Source organism: Protomyctophum bolini (genome assembly GCF_963924005.1).
Source record: "Protomyctophum bolini genome assembly, chromosome: 9".
Lineage (NCBI taxonomy): Eukaryota > Metazoa > Chordata > Actinopteri > Myctophiformes > Myctophidae > Protomyctophum > Protomyctophum bolini.
In genome coordinates this window covers 19,582,398-19,600,945 of record NC_137870.1, presented here as the reverse complement: position 1 = coordinate 19,600,945, position 18,548 = coordinate 19,582,398, and the positions used below count along the sequence as shown (strand labels likewise).

General features: G+C 43.1%; 1 protein-coding gene across 1 annotated transcript in view; it reads left to right on the top strand.

Annotated features, from left to right (window-relative positions):
- Positions 1-3,191: 3,191 nt before the first annotated feature.
- Positions 3,192-18,548, top strand: part of si (sucrase-isomaltase) — a gene marked incomplete at its 5' end in the record, with an annotated part of 80,826 nt that continues 65,469 nt past the window's right edge. The window contains 9 exons of the mRNA XM_080771875.1: positions 3,192-3,315; positions 4,516-4,601; positions 6,276-6,411; positions 8,086-8,195; positions 8,706-8,860; positions 15,990-16,161; positions 16,480-16,579; positions 16,791-16,903; positions 17,279-17,404. Of these exons, the coding sequence (XP_080628001.1) occupies positions 3,192-3,315; positions 4,516-4,601; positions 6,276-6,411; positions 8,086-8,195; positions 8,706-8,860; positions 15,990-16,161; positions 16,480-16,579; positions 16,791-16,903; positions 17,279-17,404 (1,122 nt within the window). The remainder of the gene's footprint in view (positions 3,316-4,515; positions 4,602-6,275; positions 6,412-8,085; positions 8,196-8,705; positions 8,861-15,989; positions 16,162-16,479; positions 16,580-16,790; positions 16,904-17,278; positions 17,405-18,548) is intronic.

The window sequence follows — 18,548 nt, the reverse complement described above, 5'->3', positions numbered from 1 at the left end:
GATTTTTTTAAAATTTATATATATGCTGAGTCTGCTCTGCTGCCGACGCTATTTCCGGTCCTGTAGGTTACCTTTACGCACGGGGCGCAGGCGCACACATTTGAATTTCTCCGGTCAGCCTCAGCCTGACATTGTGTGTGTTGTTGTCAACATGTCTCAGAAGAGAATGAGTGATTTCTTTGGTGGGCTCAAGCCCAAATCAAGTCTAGTTCGTGAACCCTTCATGAGCACCAGCAGCAGTGTTCAGCAGGGGACGAGTGCTAAAGTTGAAGAGGACATTGTCGTCGGAGTAGTGAGGACAATAATAATAACAACAGCAGCAGTGTTCAGCAGGGGACAACTCGGACGAGTGCCACTGCTACTACCTTTGAAGTGGACGTTGTCGTGGAGTTTTCGGAGGAGGTGGACAAAAACAACAACAACAACAACAACAACAACAACAACACCCGCAGCAGCAGCAGCAGCAGTGTTCAGCCGAGGCATGAGCTCGAGTATACCTGCACGCCCGGGCGGCCCCTGCACCTGCAGCCATGAGCCAGGCGAATACCGTTAATACCCTCAAGTACATAATGACATTCTGGACACGTAACACACGTTGGATATACAGTAAATGCCATGATGAGGGAATTAACCACCACGGAGCGTAAGAGCACTTTTTTTTTTAAGGTAAAGCATTTACTATTTAACTATATTATTCCTCTCACTATTACAGTGAGAAATAATATAGTATTTACTAATTACAACTGAACTGCTGAATGCTGCTGCATTAATTTTTAGATATTTGATTCTGAGGGAGGGATCTATGAGGACCATACAACACGGGTCGCCGAGCCCAAGCGCGCTGTTGTATAATGCGTTTTGTCAGTTTGTTAATCATATAACTTGCTTGCGTGTGGAGAGGGAAAGTAAAGGCCACTTTTCCGTGTGAAAATGCGCGAAAACGCACGTGCATGCGTCATGATGCGTGCATTTTTGCACCCCCTACTAGCTGCTCAGCCCCTGCTGACGTAAAGTATACTTCCCGCGGGCCTGGTTACTACATGTCCACCTCTGCCTGTGTACAGTTACAGTATGTGTGTGTCATGGGTTCGGTTCTGCATGCTAATGCCACATGGCCATGATGGTCTAACTTTAGAAGTCATTTGCATGCTTATACTGTACTTAGATGGAGGGGAACACAAGTGGAGGGAGACGCAAGCTGTTAGGTCTGTACATATAGTAACATTAAGTGTTTGTGTTCATGTGTGTCATTGGGGCACATGGGGGACATGTGGCTGCTGACATCTGTCTGTCTGTCTGTCTGTCTGTCTGTCTGTCTGTCTGTCTGTCTGTCTGTCTGTCGCTTTTCTGTTGCCCTCGACTAATCTTTACAGCACATTAAACAGAATGGCTAGGCGTCTGAACCACCCAGACTGACTCTCTCTCTCTCTCTCTCTCTCTCTCTCTCTCTCTCTCTCTTTCTCTCACCTATCAAGTATACTTTGGAGTGAAGCCTATAATTGCTTTTAGTCACTTTTGATCAGACATTCCCCTATAGTGCTGTTAATGTTTACTAGTGCAATTGCGATATGCTGTAAAAGTGTGTGTGTGTGTGTGTGTGTGCGTGCGTGCGTGCATGTGCGTGTGCGTGAGAGTGTGTGCATGCGTGCAGTCATGGGTGGTGTTGGATGGTGTTGTGTCATGTTTCAGTGCCATTAAGCAGAGTCTTTAGCGTTTAGCCTTTCAACATGGGAGCATATTCAATAACACACACATAGGGCAAACATTCATCAAAAACATAGCCGATCTACAGTAAGCAAGCTAACAACGCGTTAACTTGCAATGCATTGTGAACTTGTAGAGCAGCTCATTTAGCCGAAGAGAAGCGGGGGATCAATTAGAGGGCCCTGAGCCTGAGGGACATAGATATTAAAATAGATGCCTCATTGGCTGCTGCAGTTTGTTATGTGTGTCGACGGGAGGATGGAAGAATTTACACTGGGGGAGGAAGTACGCTACGTCACACTGCCACTCAAGTGACTACTGGCCAATCACATGCAGCGCATCTTTTCCGGGACTTCAGACCCGAACATGCGCTCTGTGACGCACACTCATGCTTCCGCGGGGCTTCGCAAGGAATCTCGAGAATGTTTTGCCCTCCCTTGAGCCGAAAGGGTTGTCTACCTTTATACATTATATGTCTATGCTGAGGGCCCCCGGTCAACTGTTGATTTCATTGAGCTTATTTTTTTCCATGGGTTCCACACACACACATCTCATCTTAGCTGTCCATCGTGTCCGATGATGACGCTTGCTTCGGGTCAGGGGGGGTGCCACTTGGTGTGGCTGTCGAGGCCGATGCGCGAGCCGCAGATCTTTCCACAGGCGGGGCAGGGGATCCCGTCTGTTGGAGGAACGCCGGCTTCCTTCCGGTGTTGCTGGGCGCGTCTCTCGGACCTCCTTTGATGGTTGCTGTCGCTTATGTGCGAAATTGCCGTGGCACATGTGACCCGGCAGGCTGAGCGGTCGTGTCACACGACCGCTCAGCCTGCCGGGTCACATGTGCACACGACTCGTGTGCCAGAGTTTCGAGCTGCATGGGGTTGATGGTAGTGCGCTTTAGGAGATCCTTGGTGTAGTCCTTGTAGTGTGTCCACCAGGGGCACGCTTTGTATCGTGCAGTTGGCCATAGAGGACTTGGCGGGGCAGGCGGTGGTCAGGCATGCGGATGGTGTGACCTATCCACCGCAGGTGTTTTTTTGCCACAGCTGCTTCCATGCAGGTGGATTCTGTGCTGTCGAGAATCTCCGTGTGGGGGACTCTGTCTTCCCAGGATAGGCCAAGGATCCTCTGAAGGCAGCGGATGTTCACACACACACACACACACACACACACACACACACACACACACACACACACACACACACACACACACACACACACACACACACACACACACACACACACACACACACACACACACACACACACACACACACACTCGCCTGCCTGTATAATATGTATTTATGTGCCATGGGTGTTTGTTTTTCTGCCCAGATATTTGTATTTGTCTGTATGGTTAATTGCTTATGCTTACAGTTGTGTTTCATGAGTGCTTGTGAGTCGTTTTTCACAGTGTGTGTGTGTGTGTGTGTGTGTGTGTGTGCGTGTGTGTGTGTGCGTGTGCGTGTGCTTCTGTGCGTGTGTGTCAGATGGGGAAGAGGAAGTTCTCAGGTTTGGAGGTGACCCTCGGGGTCATGTTCCTGTTGATGGCCGTGATGGCTGTCGCTCTCATTGTCCTCTTTCTCATTGGAGAACCTGGAGTCATCAAGGATGGTTAGTACGAACGAACGCACGCACGTCGCACGCACGCAACACACACACACGGACGGACGGATGTAAAAAGGATAACACAATAAAGTCCTGGGAACTTGTATTCAATGAATCAACAGAGCATAGCATAGTAACACATTAACACATGCTATTAATCAATTAAAATAGCTATAGGCTATATTTACAGGAGGAAAAAAAAGGTAAATCGGCAGCTGTGTCTATGACCCCTCATTTCAATGGGTCTTCAATATCTCTACTCTTGACAGATCTCTTTGAAAGAAGCCAGTGATTCACATAATGGATTAATTCAGGGCATTCCATATGATGGCAGAGATTAGTTGAATATTTCCCCACTAGACATTTACAGTGTTCATTTATAGGCCAATACTGTACCAAGCTACATTCAATACAGTCTCCACATTATCTCCGTAGCCTACTTGTGATTGTCACCGCCACCACATCACTGTGCAATTCTTCTACTCAGTCAAACTACTAGTCAAATATTGTTATTTATATAATGGACTACTAGACTAAACATCAAAACATATTTAAAGGTAGGGCAACAGATACCTTTAAAGACCCACTCCTCCAAATTATGTTTTTTTGGGGAATCCAAATTAAGGAAGGAATCCCTACACTTCCTCTGCCAACCTGGGGGGCAGCGGACTGACTTCATGCTTCCTTCTATGCATGAGTAGTCCAAGCTGCTTCTTTTCACCTGACAGGGTGGAGTTTCCCCGGCCAGACGTAGTGCCTGGTAGGAACATGTTATTCCAACCAGTTCCTTTCCCCTCCATCAGGCGCCCCGGCTGGCCAGGAGGAGGTAGTTTAGAGACCAAGATTACTGCAATACTGCATGTTTTTGTGAGGTTACCTACCCTAGGGGACACGGGGAGAACATGCAAACCCTTTCACCAACCCCGCCTCGGGTATGGGCACTGATGATGATGACAGTGGGAATCGAACCCAGGACCTTTTAGCTGTGAGGCGACATAATACCGACTGTGCCACCGTGCTCCAAAATCTAACTTTTTCTAAGGATTTTGAACCACACCACGGGACAAGTTAGTTACCAGGGAGATTAACCAAATAACTCGCTAGTATAGAATTTTAACCACTGGGAACTCTCTTTTATGGTCTTTTATTTTTTCCTTTTCTTTTGTATTTGAGCTGTTGTTTTTTTATTGTCTTTTCTTTGAACAGAAACCACCAAAGCATTCGTTCCTAGTTGTCCCACCATCCCTCTGGCTGAGAGAGTGGATTGTTACCCTGATGCAGGAGCATCAAAAGTAGGAGCTGATTTTTGTTATTGTCATAGAGCAGTAGGTCAAGGTTTCAAGGTTTCTTTATTTTATCTCCCAAGGGAGAAATTTGTCTTGGACCCCAAGGACCCGCCCTGCAGCATACAGATGCGATACAATACAATACAATACAACAAAGGCACACAATGACCCGTACAACATTAAAAAAAAACACACACCAACATACCTAGTGCAAAAGAGGAAGAGCATCACGTCTGCCCTCAGCAAGGACTCTGTTAAGGAGTGTCATTGACAGAGGGACAAAGGAATGCTTGTAACTATTATATTTGCACACATGGACCTCGTACCTCCTACCTGATGGCATTAGCCAATACTCAGGGTATAGTACATTGGAGGGGTCAGACACAATTTTCTTAACCTGTCCAATGGTGGCCTGCTCAAAGATGACCTCATGGGGGATGATCTTCCCTGCCATTTTGGCTAATCTAAGGATCTCAGATTTGTATTTTACAGTTAGGTTTCCAAACCAAATGCTGATACCATATCTTAGAATTGACTCTATACTAACATGTTGTTTTTGTTTTTTTAAATGTATGATTTTCATTTTCATTCATTTTAATGTCTACACATTAACTAATTCTTCCCTGAATGATGAATCTAGTTGCACCTCAATGACAGTCCATTGATCCAAATAGAAATTTCCGATCTGCTTGTATTTAACAACGTTAAACTCACCAACATTGCAGCTGTAGGGCAAGCTTGAATTATCCTCTTTCAATCTGCAGTGTTAGTTTAATAAAAATCCACTGTAAACATGAGCTACTTCTGTCAAGAAAATCAGTGCAGGCGATTATTTTAAGTGTTGTAGTTTGGAAGCACTTGTTTTCATTAACACATGCTCCTTGCATTATGTGCAAATTCGAAACAGGTGGTACGCACTACCATAGATATTACAAATATATAGATGCCTCATTGGCCACTGCAGTTCGTTGGAGCGAAGTGTCTGCAACGGGAGGAAGAAGTCAAGCGGAATTTTGAAGGCACACACCTCTGATTGGCCTACCGTTCTTCCGTTTCGCTTCCGTTATGCTTCGCAATGAATCTCGGGAAAGCTTGCCAATGCGATAACGCATCACCATCCCCTCCCGTTGCCTCCATGTTTTCTTCCGTTGAGATACAGACGCCCCAGAGCCAGAAGAGGCATCTACCTTTATGTCTATGCGCACTACTACACACTACTATGCGGGGCCGTTCAGTGACTTCCGACGAGCGCTTCCAAACTCCAACACTCCAATCACAGAAAATAGCTCATAACATGTCTACGGTGGATTTTCATGAAACAAACACGTTGCAGATTGAAAGACGATAATCCTAGCTTGCCCTACATCTGCAATGTTGGTGAGTTTAACGTTGTTTAATTCAAGCAGATCGGAAATTTCAATTTGGATGAATGGGCTGTCAAAGGAGGTTATCGAAACTCTAGATTCTTCCCATTAAAAAGAAATCTAGTAGGCTATTGCACGTTATTGCAGGCTATTGCAAGTCCAAATGTGCCTTGGGATTTAGAAAACCATACATTATTATTGTACAACTACTGTACAGCATTATGGTCATCCCTTTTCTTGGCATGTCAGAGTTTGGGGGGCTAATTCTACAAGCTAAATTCTGCACCCTAAATGCTCATTCCTCTCCCCCATGCAGCCACTGTGTGAGCAGCGTGGATGTTGCTGGAGCCCCCTGGAAGAGAGGAGCGTTCCCTGGTGCTTCTTCCCCACCAATCATGGATACACCTACACACCACATATATACCCACCAGAAGAAATCATCAACCCTGCTGGTAACACACACTCTCTCTCTCTCGCTCTCGCTCTCGCTCTCGCTCTCGCTCTCGCTCTCGCTCTCTCTCTCTCTCTCTCTCTCTCTCTCTCTCTCTCTCTCTCTCTCTCTCTCTCTTTCTTTCCAGTATCTATGTACAATCTACTTTATGCGTCCATCCATAATATATGTGGAGGACAGCTGCCCTTTCACGTGTTATTCTTCCACATGTTTCCATTTCTTGCTTTTTCAATCATTGCCTTACTGTGCCTAGGGCAAGGTGTGGCTCTGAAATATGACATGGATGGCATATTGAAAACCATGAGGCATTTCATATATTTGTTTTCTTCATTTCAGTTAAAAAGTTCAATTATCCCTTTTGAAATAGTATTTTGTTTTATGATTGTCATCTTTCAGCTAAAAGTTCCTATGTCGATGTGAGCAAACATATCTAAACAAGTTCTGTTTGTTCTACTTAACAGACACTTGTAAAATCACCATAAAAACAACACTGTACTGCGTGCCTGTGTGTGTGTGTGCGTGCGTGCATGCATGCGTGTGTGTGCAAACAATTAAATTCAGCTATGGTGTTGTCCAGGGCCAAATTCTTCATTACCTACAGTTGAGCATCAATCAGGCAGTTGAGCATTTTAGCTCTAAGTCTGTTGCAGTGTTTGATCGTGCCATCATATGCATAAACCGGTGTCTGAGTTTCTGAAGCTCTCATTTTAATTTGCAATGCAATCCATCTGCTCATGAGATTTGGTATCATTTGGAACCCACATAGTGGTTATCTTAGCATCTGTGTTGAATAAACATCATAAGGAGTGTACAGCTGTCAAGCTGCATTGACAGATATGCCTCGACATGTGGGTGTTCTTTTCATTAAATTAAATGATCTGCCCTAGATCCCTTGTGGAGCACTGCCATGTTTGACGGAGTGACAAAGTGCTAAATGAAAGACTGAAGTGTTATCACCTTGTCAAACTTGATCGCCTCCTCAACATTGTGTCATCACCTCTCATAACCACATGACATAACACTGTACCGGTACTTCACATTGTTAACTACCCTGTATATCTTCACTATCAGGCATAAACCTTCTATCCGTATTTTAGTTGTTTTTTTATTTTCATCAATTAATGCCTGTTTTTTATACTAGTGTCTCACAAAGTAACAACAATAGTGCTATTTTTGCTACAGTATCTAATGTTGGCATTTAAATTATTTGACTGCCGCCTAGTGGTCATTGGAGGTAGTTAGCTTTTGCCGGGAAATGACTGGATTACTATTCATTTACATCCGGTCTCTTGTCCCGCAGACTGAGAGAAGAAGAAACGGCTAATGTTAGCATTAGCACATGGTGTTTATATTTAGCCAGGAAACGGTAATATGTCGATTGCGATGTTGTGAAAAACGTGGTTTTCAGCGTAAGCGTTTCATATTGATATCAAACGATAAAAGCAGCGATATCGCGGCTTCGGCAGACAAAGGGTCTTAATTAGAAAGCCGCGGTATTGCGGCTTCGGGATTAAGTATACTTTTAATGCAAATACTTTTGTACTTCAGAACACTTACTCAAGAACATTTTGTATACCAGACTTTTTCCTGTAACAGAGTATTTCAGAATTGTGGCATTGATACTTTTACTTGCATACTTCTTCCCCCACTGATATTCTGTAACTTTTCATGTCAGTAATGAAAGGCAGCCTGAAGAGGATGGCTTCCCCCTCCCTGTTTGGTGCAGACATAGAAGAACTCTCATTTCACGCTGAGCTGCAGACAAGCCGAAGACTCCGATTTAAGGTATACTGTAGGCACGCATTTGAATTTATTCTCATGCTTTTTTAAATACAGAATAACACTTTCAGTGTTAGTCTGTCAACATTGTGTCATCTCACCTCTCATAACCACACTACATGAATAACACTTTCAGTGTTAGTCTCGTATACCTGTCTATACCTGTTAAACTTACAGACTAACACTGACAGAAACCGTCACTTGTTTCTAGTCAGTCACAATTATTACTTTAATTGTGTGATCGCAATAATTTGAGATCGTTTTGAGATCATTGATTGAACAGTGAAAATAGTGGAAATGGCAGATCTACAAGCTCACAGGTGACACATTGTGAACTTGTTGATCGGCTCTTTCTTTATTATTATTCTTTATTTGCCATATCTGCCCAGTGCATTTGTTATGAAGCCTTAAAGCAAAACAGAAATATAAATGTATCCAAAACACAATTTAATCATTGATCGAGTAACATGTTATGATCGTGAGAGCCCTAAATTTCCTTTCCTTTCCTTCCTCCAGATCTCTGACCCTCAGAAGAAGAGGTTTGAAGTTCCTCATGAGCATGTTGTGAACATACAAAACACTCAGCCTTCAACTCGCATCAGTGAAACTTTGGATGTCACACACCAACCGTTTGGCCTTAAAGTGCGCAGGATGGACAATAAGAAAGTCCTGTGAGTAACGTCACTAATATGTGTGTGTGTGTGTGTGTGTGTGTGTGTGTGTGTGTGCCTGTTGATAGCAAGAAATTAGAAATCTTCCAATTTAAGCTTTTTTTTCCCCATAATGTGATCTCATTTATTTCCACTCCACGCTACATGCTATTTTCCCATGTTCTCATGTCAGCCCCCACAGAAGCAAGATGGCATAATGATGCCTGTGCAATCTAAGCCTGTTTAGCAGCAGGGCTTCGGTAACATCTGTGTCATCAATTACACTTCCAATCCAGCTCCAAGGCCATACACCTGCCATACCATACCCCACACCGTTGCCATTTCTAAAATCCATTAGGTCATTATACCATGATTATCATTAATACTATATGACATGCAAGAGTGTGTGTCAGGAAGGGTTAGTGAGGGCATGTACGATTGGTTTTGTGAGCAGATTGACTGCTTAATGAACAGTAAAGACATCAGGATTAGTTAAACATGGCTGTTAGCCTGGTCCAGACCAGGCTGAAGCAACATTTCAATGGTAACTAATCTGGAATTGCTTTCATGAAACCCAGTCAGGCTAAACTAATCCAGGGTTAACTGGCTAATCTGGCAAGATGACTCAGCTTCCATGAAACCGATGCATCACTGATCCTGGATATATTAAACCAGGATAATGATAAATCCCGGCTTAATCCCTAATGAAATAGGCCCCGTGAAATAGGCCCATTATTATTGCATGTTTTTGTGAGGGTATACCCAGGAGACATGGGGAGAACATGCAAACTCCTCTCAGAAAGGCCCTTTTTCAACCCCACCTAGGGTATGGGTGCTGATGACAACACAGAAAATCGAGTTTTCAGAGAAAATAAATCTGGATTAAATTCTTAGGCAAAATCTAACAGCCCTACCCCCCAGCGACCACAGCGCATAGTCCACGTCTACTTCAGAGCAAAGCGCATGCTTTGCTCTGAAGTAAATGTGGACTAGGTGTCTGCCTGGACTAGGTTTCTGCCTGGACTAGGAGTCAAGACTATAGTGTCTGCCTGGCCTAGTTGCTCCTCTCCTTCCGAGGCATTAAACTACTTTCTCAGAATGCCACAGTGAAATATACAAAGGGTTGTTTATTTCAAGAGTGTATTTCCCCTAATCGCCACATAGTTTTTAATAGTTGTAAGTAAGTACCCATGGTAGCCTATAAGCCGGGTAATCAACTCAAAGCCGCGAAAGTAACCTACTCTGAGCAGGCAAACTGCAGACTAATTAGCCTCTGCATCATGCATACTCTTTCGCTAACTGCCCATGCTGTTGCATAGCAGAAACAAATGAATTAAAGACGTCAATTAAAGATGTACAAAAAAATATAAAGAAAGCTAAAAAAGGAAGAATCATGTAAAGTATGCATGTAAGCATTTAATTATACTTACTGGTGAGATTTGTTTTGACAAAGGCTATCTTTTCAGTGTAGGTGGCATATATTTTCAAACTGTGGCTCTCTCAATTTGTAATGAAGCATGTCAAATGTTATCATAACTTCACTGAAGTGGTTTCTTGAGTATTAATTTTCGAGAGAGAGAGAGAGAGAGAGAGTGAGAGAGAGAGTGATGGTGTGATAGTGTGATTGTGTGTGCGTGCGTGCGTGAGTGTGTGAGTTTAACTCTCAGGCTTATTTAAGGCATACTAACACCTACAGGCTCATCAGCCAATGCAGAGAAGCTGCAGTACATTCACTAAAACAGCTGGGACAACATTCCACATGTCACAAACTCTTCTCCTTTCTGTTCTGGCTCCCAAACTATGGAATGCACTTCCCATTGCAATCAGAACTGCAGACTCACTCCCAATCTTCCGCCGTAGTCTGAAAATCCACCTCTTCAGACTCCATTTTAGCCTGTAGCACTTGTCGTAGCACTTGCCCTAGCCTTGATGACCTTACAGGCGTATGCAAAGGCTCAACTTGAGCACTTAAAGAACTGGACTTTATTCCTACAAAATCACGACCGTACGTTCACAGTGAATGAGGAAGCGTTCCGGCGGCGCAAACTTGAGAACTTAGATTTTAGCATTTTTGTATCATCAGTCAGCCACTGGAGCACCATACTCCCACTGAGCATGGCTTTACGCATAATCATCAAATGGCCTATAAATAAGGCAAACGGAATAGTTACTCTTTCGCACGCAGACAAAGAGGCAAGAGCAAGAGCATGGCACAGCAGCAGCCAAAAACAAACACTGTAACGCACACACACCAACATTGCACTGCGTATGCACACAACAGCTGCAGCCTGCTACATATAATTATGATCAGCGACAACTTCACTAGCATTAGGCCGCCTACCTGCTTCTTTTTCAATCACTTCAGCCTCAGCCGTAACATTATTATTCTCGTCCTGACTCAGACTCTCCTCCCCCAGTCCAAGTCCTCGGGCTCGGTGTCCTCAGGGATAACAATGCAGGTGGTGGTGGTGGTGGAACACCTGTTCCGGAGCAGCGCTTGGTGAAACACCACCACCACCACCATGATGATCCTCCGCAGCTCCTCTGCAGTTTCGTCGCTGACAACAACACTTCTTTTCTAACGGATTTTTAAATCCATAATGTCACTTTTTCATTCACTTTTTCTTCCGCTGTGTTACCTGTTAATGTCCTTCACCGCGCCAGCCTTTTTTGAATTAGCATACGTCAGTAAAACGGAGCAAACCACTTCAGCGGCAGAGGGTGAACAGAGGCTCCACCACCCCTCCACCAATGTTACAATCACTTCAACCCCCCTATGAGATTATGGACAGAGTGGACTGGGCCGAGAATTGGGCCGGTGTTTTTATTTAATTTTTTATTTACTTATTTATTTATTTTGCGCTTGGCCCCACCCTGCGGTGATCAGTTGACTTGATCAGTAAGTCTTCTTTCAACCTAAAGTATAATATGTTACCAATTAGCTATTTAAATGTATCAGTATGCAGTTTGCAGGTTTATAGAGCAATTACACTAATCCCATTACTTGTAAAACTGTATTGAACTGTCATTACACTATTGCCCAACCACTTATGATAAGACCCATGATGATGGGAAGCAATATAAGAATATCTATCCAAATAAATAACATGTGCTCATAAAGGAACATTAAACACTTGATGGTTGTCATAAGTTGGAATGTGAAGCAGTAGAAAGAGTACAGGGGGAAACTCAAAGATGACAACGAGGATTACACAGGTGCACCACCTTCAGACAAAATGTCAGTACAGGGTAGATTAGCATCATGGAACAACCTTGAACCACCTGTAGCCATAAAGTATGTCCTAATTACTAATTAAGTACAAGGTTGCTAGACATCAAACCTGCAACCACTCCTTAATAGTTTTGTACTCATTATTGTAGTATTCTTACATGTCAAGGACTATGGATAAAAGTTAGTATTCTTGCCAACTCTATATTGAGTTTACACTGCATTCTTATCAGTAGTACTGCATACTGTCCCACTCAAATAAACAATAAAAACACCTGGAGCAGGTGTCCTTTTTATAATCGCAGCCCTATACACTCAAAATTAAAACTTGTAAAATCCAAGTTAGATACTGTATGTATTTTTTTTTAAGATATATTTTTTTGTGGCTTTCGCTTTTATTTAATTTTTTATAGAGGGATAGGTATACAGTAGGCTGACAGGAAATGGGAGAGAGAGATGGTGAGTGTGACACGCAGTAAAGGCCATCGGGATCGGGAGTCAAACCCGCGGCAGACTGCCAGACTGGATTACCAGCCAAAATGCCCAGACGGCCCGAGACAACACACCGGTTTTAATAATACTCAACAAAAACCTAATCTGTGTGGAGTTTGCATGTTCTCCCCGTGCCCCCTAGGGTAGGTACCCTCACAAAAAACATGCAGTAATCCTGGTCTCTAAACTGCCTCCCCCTGGCCAGCCAGGGTGCCTGATGGAGGGGAAAGGAACTGGTTGGAAAAAATTCCTTCCACACGCTACGTCCAACCAGGGAAACTCCCCCCTGTCAGGTGTAAAGGAGCAACTTGGACTTCATGCATGAAGGAAGCATGAGTTCAAGTCCGTTGCTCTCCCCAGGTTGGCGAAGGGTGCCACATAATTAGCAATTTTTTCCTTATTATATAGTATCTGCAGCAGAAAGTCTTGCTCCTCTGTTCAATCATTCCAAAATGCACCCGGCAGAATTTTAACGGTACCAGAAAATGAGAGCACATTAAACCTATCCTTTCCTCTTTGCCCTGGCTGCCTGTTTACTTTTAGAGTTGATTTTAAACTTTTTTATCCCAACTTTTAAGAAGTTAGAACACCCTCCCAAAGAAGATTAGAATGGCTAAATACAATACAGCAACACAGGTGAACAAGCAAGGGCATTAAAGGGCATTTGTTTTAATCATACTTTCCTGACCTGTGTGACAATGTGCTAAGTAGCAAGCAGCAACCCTTTTGAAAATATGCAGCAATGTTTTATCAATGTCCCAACATTGGTAAGAGAATCACATAGATTTATTGTCACAGCTGATCAACAACCCACCATATAATCCTGCCTGCCTTTACTAATAATGTTTGCATGGGTGATGACTCATAATCCATCATTGTTGCTGCTCAACCTTGTGATGCAAACTTGTTTTGCGGTGCTAATAAGTTATAACTCTGTGTTGATCGTGCTGCTTTGTGCGACCTCAGTTCATGAAAACTTGAGAAACTTTGAGAATTAGTCGCAGCTCACTCTCCTGGTACTTCATGCTGGATATAGAGTAGCTTTATAGCCACTAACCTCAGATACCTTGATCATTCACTCCTCCCAGCAGCTGTTTTAATTGGCTCTACACCTTTGGACTGTATATGCGTGGCTCACTGTTCTCACTCAGGATTGGAGTAAGATAGAATGTGTGTCTGAATGAGGGAAAAGAACAGGGAAGATGCAAGTACTGGAGGTGGCAAAGATGAAGGGGTTTGCTGTCTCGTTTCCATTCAGGTCCTATATTCAATTCATAAACATGACATGAAAAATAACAACAAAATTCAATATCACCCAAAATATATGGGTGGGGGTCTAAGGGAGAAGTGATTATTTCCTCTCGCTTTGGCCTACTGAAAGGTGAAAGGTTAAACGACGCCAGTGAACTGCATTTTTTGAGCGAAGGGGTCAGGGAATGGGCTATATGCAGCCAACACTTCCTCCTGTTAAAAACGGGAGGATCCATGTGGGGTCCGTGTGCACAAATACATGGGGGTCCTTTATGACAATGTTTGAGCATAATCACAGGTTTAAAGAACATTAGGGAACAAGCCTAAATAAAAACCCCAACCTGCATCTAAACTACCAATAATTTCAAGCAACTTTACTGAAAAACAAGCCCCAAGCGGATATAACAAGCGTACATGGCAACACCGGTAACAACTGAAAGAACTCATGTCATCAAGTCAACGTCGCAACACAAATAATACAAACTACTATGAAAAACTATGCCATCACATTATCAAATGAAATAGTGTGCTTTAAAGAACTGGACTTTATTCCTACAAAATCACGACCGTACGTTCACAGTGAATGAGGAAGCGTTCCGGCGGCGCAAACTGAACGCGGAAGTATTGGCTGCGTAGCCCATTCCACACTTTGGTGGAAGTGAATATTATACCCCCTCTAGTGTCGTGGCTCTGGGAGGCACTCACATTTTTGAAGTAATTTGTAAGGTATGTGGGTACTGAGGGCATTGAGGGCACAGCCACATTTCCAATTTTTCAATGGCTTTACTCTGTCTTCTATACCTAGAGCGAACCTATAGCAAAATGGGTTGAAAAGAGGTGGGTCATGGGCCCCAGGCAGATAAGTATTCAAATTAGTTTGTTTTGGGAAGTTTTAAACAATTTGTTGTAAAGAATACATAATACGAAATATGTAATATCATCTTTGCTTGGAGATGTTAATGTCACAAGAGAGGCAAGGTTGGATGAGGTGTACATTGGGAGAAGGGAGAAGATGGAGCTGTCAGGAAAGAGGAGAAGAGGAAAGCCAAATAGGAGGTTTATGGATTCAGTGAGAGAGGACATGCAGGTGGCTGGGGTGACCGGGGAATATGCACAGAGCAGAAACTGATGGAAACAGATGAATCGCTGTCCCCAATGGGAATTGAGGAAATGCTAAACAGACAGCTTCTTCTAATCTCATTTCTCTCTGTGCCATGCTTTGTCTTCAAACAATGCATTTCACGAACAGTAACAGTTTACCGTTATATAAATATAAAACACATATTTGTCCACCTCTACTCCTTCAGCTCCTCTGTATATCCACTCCTCTGACCCCATGTCAAGTTAGACTGGTTATACTACCAGGGTCTGGCACACACTATATATGCTATTTTTTAAGTTCCAAAGTATTGCAGTAGAGATCTTGTAGGGACTTGCATTTCACCCTTGTCTTACTCTGTCTTTTCAATAAGGTGAAATGGTGGGAATATTTCTGCCCAGAAGATTGTAAACCTTCCGTTATTGTAGAATAAACAGTTAGCTGTGGATGTTACAGGGTTAAACCTCACAGCACGTTTTGGAATTGCATAAGCATTACTTGAACAACAAGAACAAGAACTCTTATTATAATAATATTACAACATTTAAAACAGTACTTGTTACACTCCTCCATTAATATTACATAATGGTGCGCTTTGTAACTCGTTACCCCAGGGGACGGAGCGGGTAATTGTTAAGTGTGTGGATAATTGCAGTGAGAGTATCAGCTTGCTCTCTGCCATCCTCTCTGAGTGATAAAAAGCTATTAGGAACTGGACACATTCGCTTTTCTTCACCACACGTGCACTTAATCCCATTATCTCTGCACTTGAAATACACCAAGCTAAAGTGTATTGTTTGACTAAAGGCTAACACGAGAGTACGGGCCTGCGTCTGTTCCTGCTCTTCAAATTAATGTGTACCTGTTTCCTTTTCAGCTGACAGTTTATTCACATGTCATTTTTTCTGGTGCTGTCTTTATTTCAGCATCTGTGTACAGTCGTTTTCTTACCAGTCTATCTCGTGTTGTGAATGTGAGAGGAAACACGTGCGGAGCCCTTGTTAGAGGGCTCGGCCTGTCTACTGCCTGTGGTTTCTCCTACCTGTTTTCATCACCTGCACTCTCTCTGACACGTCTAGGTTTGACACCACAATGGGTCCACTGGTGTTTGCTGACCAGTATCTGCAGATCTCTGCCAGGCTGCCATCCAAAAATATTTACGGACTAGGAGAGCATGTCCATAGAAACTATCGCCATGATACAGATTGGAAAACTTGGCCCATATTCACAAGAGATGCGTTCCCCAATGGGGTATGAAACAGGACACACACTTGCACCACACAAACACACAACTCTGAGAGTATGAGAAAACGTACCCAAACGGACCCAGTTAAACTATAATGTATATACAAAGGCAAACAAATATTTTTTTTATACTTCCAAATGTAAACTTTTTAAAAACTGACAGACACAATCAGTTTTAAGAGACTGCGTGTGTCGCTACTTGCTTTCTTGCTTCCCAACTTCATAATTGGAACTCCTTTAATAGAATAAAAATGTTGCTAATTTGCAAAGTTGTCCCGTCAGTTTACATACCCCCCCCCCCCCCTCTCTGCCCCATTCCTCCAGGGAACACATAACCTCTACGGACACTATCCCTTCTTCCTGTGTCTGGAAGACGAGAGCGGAAAGTCATTTGGAGTCTTTCTTATGAACAGCAATGCTATGGGTACACACACACACACAAAAGACAAAAGCCACATAAAACAATGTACTGACATAAACATTTTTTATTCGTTTGCTAGCAGAACATTATTTAAGGAAGTAGCCATGCTTCTATGATCTTGTTCACAGCAGCGTGTGTGTGTGTGTGTGTGTGTGTGTGTGTGTGTGTGTGTGTGTGTGTGTGTGTGTGTGTGTGCGTGCGTGCTCTCTTTCAGAGGTGACACTGCAGCCAGCTCCTGCCGTGACCTACAGAACTATCGGAGGAGTTCTCGACTTCTACATACTTTTTGGAGACACCCCAGAACAAGTGGTGCAAGAGTTCATACTGGTGAGGCACAGCTGAACTCCTCAAAAAAGCACTTTACTTTGGTCCGTTATTTCTCCACTTTAATAATTCCAAATCGTTTTATCATTCATTAGTCTGAAGGGCAAAGGTAATTATTCTTCTGCACTGTCAACTAATGCCAACAACTATGTGTTGTTGTTACCTGACAATTAGTTGACTTTTGGTGAAAAAGCCTACAGTACAGTATATATTGGACATCCCTATTAGCTACTGTATATTATGCATGACTCATCAAGAATGGAATTTATAAATAGTTCTATCTAAACATTTCCTGATTGTGTGTGTGTGTGTGTGTGTGTGTGTGTGTGTGTGTGTGTGTGTGTGTGCGTGCGTGCGTGCGTGCGTGCGTGCTTCCAGTTGATTGGCAGGCCTGTGATTCCTCCCTACTGGTCCCTGGGTTTCCAGATTTCTCGCTGGAACTACGGGAGTCTCGCGGAGGTGAAGGCAACTGTGGAGAGGAACCGCGCTGTAGGACTTCCATATGTAAGATCCCATCTGACTGTTACTGTACTATTTCTTGTCCGTTTGCCTCTCTTTGTCAGTGGGTTTCAAACTTTTTGTGCCTAAGTCACACCAATGGGCAGTCAAGTCACTCACAACAATGGGCAGGCAAAATCTACAATCTCACGACATGGTTGTGTGCATCTATGTGCCTTGGCACACCATTTGGGAACCACCAGTACTTTATGTTACTCTACTGTCTGTCGGTCTGTCTACTACTTGACCATCCTCAGGTCTACTGGTCTAGCTAGTAATTGTAGGCTTCAGAGAGAGGCAGTTTTGTTGAAAAAGTATGCTTATTATGATGCTATTCTTTGTTAATATCCACTCTGTTAATCACATTGATTTTGTTCAAGTTAGCAATTCCTCTTCACAGTGCACGCCAAATTAACTTCCATAGTTAGCCCAAAATGTTCCCTATTGATCCTGGGCTTAAAAAGCTGGTGAATAGGAAGAGGAATGGGACAATTAGCCTGCTACACAAAATGTAAAATGGAGTGGGGACTGCCTTTTGTTCCATTTGATTCCCTGTCTAGCTGTAGTGAATGGCTTTAGAATAGATGAACATGAGACTGTGTATTGAGTCATGAGAGGCATATCATTGTTTGTTAAAGATGATGACACAGGCTATCATGGTTACATAACAAACACAGTAACACACTAATTAAATCAATCAGTTTCCGAACTGCACATAAAATAATCTGCAGACATGGCTCAATAAATTTAATTTGTAACCTAATTTATATATGCTATTAAGGAAAGGAACTGGTACATGCTAAAATGGTTTTACTCCATGGCATCACAGTCTCTTGCTGGTATGAAAGTCAAATCAGGAGAGGAGATATTCTTGTCACGTACTGTTAAGTCCACACCACAGTGTTTACTAGCCCAATGAAGACTGACTTACATGTTAATGTTTCAATGTCAAGGCTTTTTTCCATCTCCATATATGTCCATCATTCAACCACACACCCATATTTACACACAAGCACGCACAAATAGGCATAGGAATATAGATGGACGTCGGACACACATCTACTTATATACATGCATAGACAGACACGCACGCATGCAGGCACGCGTGTAGTACGTCTTTCCGGGCTGCGAATCTTTAGGTGTCCCACGA